General features: G+C 43.9%; 1 protein-coding gene across 1 annotated transcript; it reads right to left on the bottom strand.

The window, feature by feature from the left end:
• Nucleotides 1-3,999: 3,999 nt before the first annotated feature.
• On the bottom strand, nucleotides 4,000-10,920 carry LOC309334362 (putative pre-mRNA-splicing factor ATP-dependent RNA helicase PRP1; the record flags this gene model as incomplete). The annotated part of the gene is made up of 4 exons (XM_081882344.1): nucleotides 4,000-4,077; nucleotides 4,665-5,309; nucleotides 8,078-9,055; nucleotides 9,934-10,920. 4 exons carry the CDS (start codon nucleotides 10,918-10,920, stop codon nucleotides 4,000-4,002), a joined length of 2,688 nt encoding a protein of 895 aa, XP_081738470.1.
• Nucleotides 10,921-11,219: the final 299 nt, after the last annotated feature.

Genomic DNA, 11,219 nt, shown 5'->3' with positions numbered 1-11,219 from the left:
GCTGGTTTGTGTGTAAGATGCAGTTCTGCTTCAAAACATTCAAGAACAAGGGAATTCATGCTCTCTTGCGCATAAGGTGAAGAAATATGCAGCACCAATCGTAGGGAACGAAAGAGAGGAGGGAGAGCGTCGAAGAGAGGAAGACATAAGAGGGCAGACAGGTCGAGGAAAAATGATATCGACACAAGTGAAGAGCAACAGTGGGGAACTGGTATACATATAATTGAAGAAAACGAGGTTAATTTCCTTCCAGAGTGCATAAACAACCTGATACATCATAGAGATTTTCCTCGATATGTCTTTCGTTGTCTGACCTCATATAGACGGACATTCTCGCGTTGCAAGATCGTGGTGAGGGTGCGCTCTTTTTCAATGAACGCGAAAATACAGATCTGTGTGATTCATACGGATAATCAATGCTTTATCTATATATATAATCGAACTGGAGCGCGAGGCAAAATATGCATCACCATAAGACTTGTGCAATGCGAAACTAGCACTAAATATATTTATTTTGCGCTTTGCATCGGCGTCTAAATGAATGACAGAGTAATCAACGGTACGCTCACCTTACAATCAGTGCGTGACTGCCTTGACATCAAGCTGATAAAAAGAATTCAGGTTGCGTACAGTTTACAAAAACCATAATCTTAGTCTGTCATACCTGGATATATATATATATATATACATATGTATACGCATGCATATAGATTGTTTGGTCTTTTTAGTCACCTTGAAGCTAAATGTGGCGACCGCGACAGTGTTTGTATGTAGGCATATGCGAGTCGAGAGAAATGCCGAAGTATGAAGAAAATACTTTTGATCAATCCAGACTGCAATAACTCGAACTGATTACTAGGGGAAACTAGAATTTAAAGTGCTGCTAATAACCGATAACCTTGTACGCTCAAACATGCTTCTTGGTCGAGGCGAAGGGGCGTTCGCTGAATTGAATTTGGGGGTGGAGGATGATTCTAGAAACTCAATAGAATGAATCTCAAACTTCTATCCGGGTTGCAGCAGACTATGCAAATTCTCAATCACTAACAAATGTGCCTTTCGCAGATACTCCCGCTTCAATGCCATTTGGGATGATACTTCCCTTATGCAAATTTGTTTCACTCAGCAAATGAAGTTACGACAAAATGCACAAACGCTTTGCAAAACATCAGCATAACAACCGCGCGATTCTACCTCCTACATACATATATGATCTAACTCATATATGCGAAAAATTGGGTAACTCTACATCTGCAACAGATTGCCGATACATATATAATTAAAGAAATGTATGCGAGAGATTGTGTAATACGCATATATCGTGAAACTACGTATGGTAAAAGGTGTAACCTGGGTAATCGTTATACTTTGTACAAAAACCTCTTTTTTCAGAAATTTAATAAATGTTTCAGACCAATGAAATCGGCTAGCAACCCTGGAACTTTAGAAGTGATTGCCTTCTCAAACAACTGACAGCTCGTCATCATATATGTCCACTTATTGTCCATGGTGACTTTTCCAGTCTGCTTTCCATTGGAAAAATGTTGCTAAGAATCACAGAGACACACGTAGCTATCTACACTAATAACCAGTAAGGGACCGAAGTTTACCACAATGGGCGGTACAACTCAGGACCGAATTGTCAGCGACACACGTTCATGAGACTTCAATTGTATGCGTAAAAGTATGTGCAGCAATATCATATCAGGAGCGACCACGTACAACAATCTCAGGTAAATCCCCGAATTTAAAGATAGAAGAATACTAAAGCATACAACCTTCCCCACTACCGGAGAAGAAACGGTTCAAATAGAGTTATTATCTTGTAGAAGCTTCCCCTGCATCATTGACGTCAAAGTCTTCAACTATAGGGACGATGTTGAATTTTTCCAGCTCAGCTTGATGACAGCTCCTTCTCCACTCATCTGCTGCTATTGTCCAGTTTGCGTAAACACAATAACACGCAACTAGTTGTTCTTTCATCGCCCAGCATTCTATGAGCTGGCACAGCTACGCATATTCCGACGCTTAAACTGACTGGAGCGAAGTTGCACCGCAGGTATTGATCGTCGCTGCACTACTTCTTCCTGTGTATACTACCGCTAAAACCAAAATTTGCTCAAAAACACAATTCACAATGTGTACTCTCCTACATCTTCGGTAATAACCAGAAGTATAAATATGTACAAATGTATATCCTCATGCTTTAGTAACTGCAAGCCATCCAGCAGATCATTCGAAACAGTGTAAGATGCAGCTTCGAAAGCATAAGTAGAACCGCCTACAGCTGACATTGTAGCTCCAGCCAGACAATTCGTTATATGCGTTGTAACTCACTATACATTATTGAAGAACTATACAGTTAATATTCACTGAGTAAACCGATCGATTCCCATTTGACTTAAATTTGCGGAAAAGTTGTATGAAATACGCTACGCGTCCTGCACAGTGTGCATACTTGTACTTCTTTGAAATCAATAAAAAAAGGGGGCTCTGAAAAGGATTGAAGAATAGAATAGTGCAAACATGTCTAAGCAAAAATTAACTAGAAATCTAATGCACACATATTTTATATGTTGACACATAAAATAGAAGCGCGTGTATACGCATTACGCATAACTTCCAATCATGTACCACACGTGTAGAGCACGATTCATCTTGACTTAGTAACTGCACCATAACGGCAAAGTGTCTACTTCCCAACGTAACCTTACATGATATCTATGTACGCTCTATATGTGCTAGGAGATACATCACCAACAAGGCATCCGCTTGCCTGTTCCTGCAGATACGACTTTAAAGTACTTGTGTACACACTACCACAAAATGCCCACCGCTTTGATACGCACGCAGCGTCTGCGACGTAAAGCTTCACTTAAAGCATAAGTACACCACGTATGTTCGGAAAATAAAAACTTATTAGCGAATCTACGTTGTATTTGAAGCAACTTCTTGCACACTGTGTAAGATCGAGAAGCTGGCATGAATGCGTACGTGTATCGCTTGCGTTTGAAGCAGAGAGTATGGAAGCTTTAGTGGCTGCGTGGAGTTTTTCCATGAATTTTCAAGAAACGCAAATAAGTTCACGCGGAAGCCTGCGGTGTGCCTCCCGTGGAAAAAAACCCGCCTTTGACACATCTAACAACTAGACTGTCACACTCACCTTGCATTCCGGCACATCCCATGTATAACCTGATCTTTGTTTCCAAAACACGAACCCGTTGCAGGTTTCTTAATGGGAAACTATTTGGCTTATTGTCATGCATCGGTGCTCGCTCCCGTGACCAAATACCCAACAAAAAACTAATTATATATATGCTAAAATGAAGCACATTACCGTGATACAGAAAAATTTGTGTATATTAACACATATATTACATATAGCAGAATCACGATGACTTCCGCAAATGTGTAAAAACTGCGTAGCGTTTTTAGAAATAATAATGTATTCAACCACATAACACAAACTGAAGGCGCGACATACACACATTGCACCCTCTTTCTCCTAATTGGCAGTTCCGACGAACTTCTCGTCCTGTTCTGAACACCTTCTTCATCATTTCTTTCTTACAACAAAAAAAATTATTGATTTGATGAAGAACACAGGTCAAGTACACCATAACTTCATCCCTATAGTTCAAACTACTGCAAATCGAGACACAGCCAGCCTTTATAGAAGTGCACTATTGCAATGTCTTAAAAGCAGGAAGAAAAAAAACGAATCCATTGTCTTGAAAATTGTAAAGCACGTCTCAATCTGCGGTGGCAAATAGAACACCCGCGCCTAAACAATGTTACTACGAGCTGGCGCATGCAGTGTCTCCGAACATTGAACAAACCAAAGCCAACCGCACCAAACTGCTTGCCACTGTTTCTCTATCACACACCACCATATGCGCTTCCTGTGGATATCGCCTTGAAAAACAATTCCAGCAACCCGTGCTTCCTTTCCAACTCTGCTACAACCCTTCACCTCCCTCTAAGCAGCAATAGAACTGCCTAGCTCGCAACGATAACACTACTAAACTGTTGCATTACATTGATATCCGGCTGCTGCAGCACTGCCACTTTGGGCAGCTGTGAAGACGAAAAGATATCTACGTTATTATATTAACTCTCCTTCTTTCAACAAAAAACGCACAAAACCACTAGTACTATTGCAGCAGACCGCATGCCCGTCACCTACCTTTCAATCAGGCCATTTCATCCCTCCTACCAAACACTATCCAATCCAGCTATAAAACTTTAGTTTACTCCACCACCACCAACACAAAAACGTATTTGACTGAGGACCGATTGAATAACCGGCTTGTGCAATGAAGCGTGGATCTCTTGTTTTTAGGCGGTGAGGTCAAAATCTGCGTCTCTATGAATTCACCAGCTGCCTTCTTCTGCTATTTACTACTGCTTCTTCCATTAGCTTGATCTTGATCTTGCCCATAAGGCCAACTTGCAGCAGAACTGCTACCACCACCCGTAGGGTGCTGCTGTTGAGTCGCTGCCTGTTGTTGCTCGCCCTGCTGCTGTTGTGGCTGCTTTTTATTGTTTGCGTTTCTTTGTTGTTTTTCAAGAAGCTTCTTGAGAACTTTTTTCGCGTCACACTCAGGAAACTCATCGGGATTGTAAAAATGGGGAGCCAGCTCAAGAAGCCACTCTCCCCTTACCTGAGTAATTGTGCGAATGAAATTTTTGCTTGTGAGCACGTATTCGTGATAAATCACCCATTCGGGCTTGTGGTCAAGCACAGTGGACGGATGCAACGCAACAGTTTGGTTGTCTTTCACTGTGAGATAGTGCCCAGAGCGTTGTAAATGAGCTACCTGCATAAAGAAGCCACTTACTAAAGCTTTTCGCACGTTACTGTAGTATTCTTTGCTGCTGTAGGGAGTGCTTGTGAGCGGAATGGACAGCCTCTCCATGGTGCGTTGCAGTTGGGTTCGTACGTTTTTCGCCGAAGCGAGAGAGCGGGGATTTAAAAAATTGTCAAAACAAAACTGGCGTTCTAAATCTGCGTTACCAGCGCCATGCTGTATGTACGCGTGAAAGACATTCAACAGTGTCAAGTGGTCACCGTCTAAGTGGCAAAACCGTGCTTTTGCTGCGTCTGCCTCTCTACTGCGTTCTTTTGGGCGAAGAAATGTCAGTGGAACTGACAACATGGCTGCTATAGAAAGCATTTCTTTGCTGCATTCTAAACGTGCGCTGTCGACAAGTGCTTTTGCTAGTTGAGGATCAAGTGGAAACTCAGCCATGCACTCTCCTTCACGAGACAAGTCGCCTTCGTCGTCTAAAGCCCCTAGGTAGTTCAGCTGAAGATAATACAAACAAACAGCGCAAGCGTGGATATTTACAACAAATAATTGTATGACAAATGTATGCAATCAATGTAAGATCCATTTTTTCGAAGAGTCTATCCACCATAGAGTATCCCCACTTGAATAAATATGGAAGATGATCAGCTAATATGTAATACTACGCATGCAGAAGAATGTGAAAGGAAAAATTCACAGATGTGACAGTTCCAACAAAATCCGCGTTATACAAAGAAATCAATTAATTATCGGCTTATCGGCTTACGGTTATGAAATCCTCGAGGACAGAGTACATATCAATTTCGGATGGGTGAAAAAATTAGTGTCTATTCCACAACATGGAACACATTCAAATGTCTTTACCAAAAGCATTAAAGAGGACTAGAATCGACAGAATGACATACGTTTGCACTCATCAGAATGAAACGCAGACTGTATGGACACCCTATTCTCACAGACACATTACAAGCGAATTGAGATAATAGACTCTCATTTCAACAAAATCGAGAAACAGTCTTCCTGCATTTTATGTGACTCACACTCTAAAGCGTGAAATAACACTTCCGCAAGTACTACAGTCACACTACAAGTACGTCTACCTGTGCACAGGTTATTAGATTAGAATTCCTTTTTTCATACAGCCAAACTTTTTACAAGCAAACACTGAGTGATATACACATATATAAGATGTATGATTATAAAGATGCATACGCGGTATATTTTCCACCTTTTCGACTAGGCGCATAGACGATCTTCACAGAAGTGCGTGATGAACTGAAGTTCTTCTCAAAACATATTCAATATGCAAAACAAAACATAATTCTACTCCTTTACACATACGCAAATATCTCCGCACACAGAAAATCATTTACAAGAGACTCATCAATGAGCAATAATTGAAAATAGTCTACTATTAGAAGTCCTACAAGTCGCGAAGTATCAAAAATCAACACGTTCAGCAACATCATTTTTCGCGCTGCACGGCAGCCTTTGGTCCTTATCTCACTACCAAATGTATGCATTCACACATAATGTGCGCATATTCAGCTTCAAAAAATATTAAATTCATTTCTTCTCTTTTGGTGCGAATAAGTGGAAAAACAAAACTCTAAGTAAACTATGAAGCGTCGTTTTTCCAGTATACCACATTCTAAAAAAGACGTTTGATGCATATGTATATATATATATATACATATTGGTACCACACATACATCTGCACATGCAATTCACGTGAAAAATATACATCCATGCGTACAGACAATGTCTGTGTATCTATACATCTGTCTTCATTCAATGGCCTTTCTACCGCAGGTGGTCCAAAAAATAAAATGTATACCAGAGCGCTTACTTTACAACCTATATATATCGTTTACCACCTAAAAATGTAGACATAGACAAAAAAATATCCACTCACACATACCCAAAAACGAGCAAAAACGCGAATTTCAGCGAGTTGATAAGGATTTGAATGTGCGTACAGGTATGTGCATATGTATCTGGAGTCAGATATACATAAGTAGGGGATTCTAACATGTATACGTTTCTTGCACATACTTGAACATATTTTTTAGAGTTATGCTGCATCTTGACGAGCCGTGATCTATGGTAAATATACTATTACATGGAAAAGATTCAACGTTGCCAAAAACAATTGTACACGAGCATCAAACTAACGCTTTGTTCTCTATACATTCCAACATCTACTTTACTTATAAGAGAGCAAAAACAGCAAAGCTTACGCGTTTATTATAGGCTTCTGACCCTACCAATAAACAATGATATACAGCAAACCAACCTCAAAACGCAACGCGAAAATCTCAAAGACATGCCTCACGATACATATAGCACAGATGTCTGAGAGTAAATGAGTGCCAGACAGACAAACTTCTGCGAGCAGAGTGTGTATATACATACACACATATATATAGGTATATGTATGTATGTAGATCCACATTCTTGTTTGTGAAGCTCCAACATTGTCGACTTCTCTTCTTAGACGTTGGACAGACTAGTGTATGTACGTCACTTGCCAAGGTTTTCTAAAAAAAAGTTTGCATTTGAAATTTGAAACGCTTCTGAGCTTCTTCGTATTGATTGGTCCCTCAGGTTATCCTATGATATCTTCACTGTTCTACGTCTGAAAGATCTATCTATCGGTTGCACCAGATGCATAGTTGACACTCTGTACCCTCTCATTTGACATAATCGTCACTGAGTGAGTGACAATTATGTAACGCAGTCTGCCCATAACAGATTTTTAACCATTCTGACGTTTCTTCTGCAGTGCATTAATATATGTACATAGTTTTTGACCGTCTCAAGAAAAAGTTAGAGCGCCTCTATCACATATTTAGAACTCCGTACGCACATTTAAACAAAGAATTATGCTATCCCTCAGCTCCCCCATATATGTTATGCGTACGACTGCAACCTTCCACCATGTCCACACAAACACTTCCGACCCAAGAAGCAGTGATTTGATGCTGTCAAAAAACTGGAATAGTATGCTCGTCTACTGTCGGCTCAGATACCACAAGCAGGTGGACTAGCATATATTTATATATATTTATTTATTTATATTGGAAAAGCGTACTGTAATTTGCAAAAGGATGCCCACGACTTGAAGATGGACTCAGCTCAAAAAGATGAAGCGAGTCAAACGTTTTCGAACACCGCTTGAAAAGCTGCATACAGTCTCATGAATAAAACGTGCATGCGCCCCTCTAGTCAAAAAAATTATCTGCGTGAAAAAATCAGATGTGTACCTGTTCGAGAGCTCGCATGAGAGTTTCAGGTGCTGGAGGGTCCATGAAGTCGAAGTGGACCAAATCGTCGATTCCAAGTTTTTTTAAAGTGAGCACAACACTGCCTAAATTGCTTCTCAATATTTCAGGGTAAGTTTGTTCCACCAACTCCCTCTCGAAAGCCTTTTCTGTATAAAGGCGAAAACACTTGCCAGGCCGCGTACGGCCAGCTCTGCCTGCTCGCTGTTGTGCGCTGGCCTTGCTAATGGGAGAAACAAGCAGACTCTCAACACGCGCCCGTGGATTGTACACTTTTTGCTTGGAGAAACCAGGATCAATCACATATACAATGCCGTCTATCGTAATTGAAGTTTCTGCTATGTTCGTACTCAAAACGCACTTTCTGCCCGGCTTTCCGCCTACGTATCGCGGACCGGGTGCGGGCTCAAAGATGCGCTGTTGTTGCGCAGGTGGAAGCGAAGAATAAAGCGGCACTACTTGCAACTCTCCACAGTCTGCGTGTCTTTGCGCCAGTTTTTCCAACTCTCTCTTGGTCTGTTCGATTTCTTCCTCGCCTGTCAGAAAGACAAGCATATCGCCTGCAGGCTCCGACAAGTGAATTTGCAGTGCGGTGCGTATGCAGGCCTCTAAGTAGTCTTTTTCAGGCTGTGGGGTGTAGAAGATCTCCACTGGATGCATGCGTCCCGGCACATTCAAGATCGGCGCGGAGTCGAAGTAACTCTGGAACTTCTGCGCGTCCAGAGTTGCACTCATCACCACCATCTTCAGTCCTCCAACGCGGTTCTTACACACTTCTTTCAACAGGCCAAACAACACGTCTGTAGCCAGAGTGCGCTCGTGGGCTTCGTCTAGCACGATCACGCTGTATCGTTCCAGCAGCGGGTCCGCCATTGCTTCACGCAGTAACATACCATCTGTCATGTATTTCAGAAGTGTCTGTGCGCAGCTCTTGTCTTCGAATCGAATCGTGTAACCCACCTGCAACCGAGTGAGGACCCACACACACAACAGCGACACGTTTGTCCTCTCTTCATCACTCTGCCTATCTCGAGCTACATAATTATGACGCAGAAATCCAAAAATGTCTTCGTTCGAAAGCCTGATGAACAAACCAGCTGTCCCTCTCTCTCTTTATATGTGAATGATGAACCATGAACCTTATGCAAAGCAGTCGCAGGCATCAATATGAGTAGGGAGCGAAATACAGTAAAGGATATGCGGGTGGCGGTGCGCTACTTGAGAGGCACACACGCCAAGTTTTACACGAGCACGCTTATGTAGAATTGCAAAGCAGCTGGGCACCTCTGCCTACATTTCTCAGACAAGTATAAAGGATTGTGTTAAATACTCTGAGTTTCAGACAGACACCAAGGAAACCATACGCTTGCACCACACACTTCACATGATCACCGTACGTGGACATTTGTTCTACGACGAAGACACAAGACAAAGGCGTGCAGGCACACCTTTATCTCCTGGCTGACGCTGTTTCCAATTATACGACACACGTGTGAGGAATGAACGTCTTATACAACTACATTTATATTACGCACAAAAAAACACAATACATATACATATATACATATGTGAATGCAGGTCCGTGATAGGTGACGTGTCTCTAGGCTCGCTCCTTGGTCTCACTTCAGTGCCTCGGCAATGCCTTGAACAACCAATCAAAGTGCATGTAACAAGTCTTTTCACCCACTGCTGCGAGAGTGTGTCGAAGTAAAAATAATGCAAATATCAATCTCTGCACCTCTCTACGTGCATCTAGACCTTGTACAGGAAACAGAAACCTGTTCTGTGCGTGTGTGGGTGCGCTCTACTGTGAAGATACGAGCCTTGCTGAAACCAACCTCTTTGCCGAGTTCCACGTCCATTTCGTCAGCAACTCGCTGAGCGACACTCATGGCGGCGACTCTGCGAGGCTGAGTGCAAGCGACACACTTGCCCTGGTTGAGCCCAGAGTCGAGTATGAACTGCGTCATCTGAGTGGTTTTGCCACTTCCAGTCTCGCCGACCAAAATGACAGTTTGGTTGCGCTTCACCAACTTGATGAAGTTCTTCTTGGCATTCCAGGCAGGCAGAAACTTGCGCCCCTCCAAAATCTGGTAGTAACGAGCACTGTAGGGCTGCCCAGTGAAGGGATTCACGCCTTCAGGCGTCGACGCAGCAGCAGCTGCTTCACTTCCACCACCAGCAACAGCAGCAGCAAGGCGTCGGCCCTCACCAGTCCCGAGCGCCATTGCATTCGCTCCAGTGCCCGCCGTCGGGCCTTTCGCCAGCACTCCAGCAGCCCCCGCAGACGGGCCACCAGCTGTATATACACCGCAAACTTGGGCGTGCTGGGGCCCTCTGCTCTCCCCGCCAGCCCCTGCGCCCCCGGAGAAGAGGTGGTTGACAGCCCCGCCCGGGGGAGGTGAAGCGACTGCTGAGGAGGAAAACAGTCCGTTGCTGCTGAAGCCTCCTGGGACGACTAGGCCACCAGCAGCAGCAGCTGCAGCTGCAGGCGGGGGCGCATTGGAAAAGCCTCCTTGGTACTGAGAAATCGCCTGCAAAGGCGCAGAGTTCGAGGAGAAGCCTCCTCCCCCTGCTGCGGCTGCTGTCGTGACTGCTGCGACTCGCGCCTGCACAGCTGCGAGCGCAGCTGCCGCAGCCGCGTTCTCTGCTGCAGCGTAGTAGTGGCCCCCAGCCGTCGAGCCAGAAGAAGAAGACTCAGACGAGTTACTGTTGCTGCCGTAGAACGGGGCTTTTCTCTGCGTTGAAGAAGCCGAGTCGTCGAAGTCCGTCGCGCCCAACGCGCGTTTGTTCCCCAAATCGAGTTTCGGAGCTGGGGCACTCATCACGAGCAACGCGGGAACACGAGCAGTTGACGTTTGCGCTTTCTGTGGGCAGTCTTTCGGTGAAGGGTGCACACACTCCTTTCTCAAGGAAGAAAAGTCCTCTTTTTCGACCACCAGCACGACCAAAAAACTGGGGACCCGCACTGCCTGCCTCCTCTCTCCACGGAGCAAGTGCGTTCATCGACTGCTGGTTGTTGGGGCTTGACGACTCACCCCACCACCCCGAACCTCTCTAAGTACAGTTGCCCTTGATCTTACGCAGTTTCACAAAGGTGGGCGGACAGCTGAGGGCGCGCATG

This window comes from Podarcis erhardii (genome assembly GCF_964252035.2).
Source record: "Podarcis erhardii genome assembly, contig: HAP1_SCAFFOLD_521, whole genome shotgun sequence".
Lineage (NCBI taxonomy): Eukaryota > Metazoa > Chordata > Lepidosauria > Squamata > Lacertidae > Podarcis > Podarcis erhardii.
This window is presented reverse-complemented; position numbering and strand designations above follow the sequence as displayed.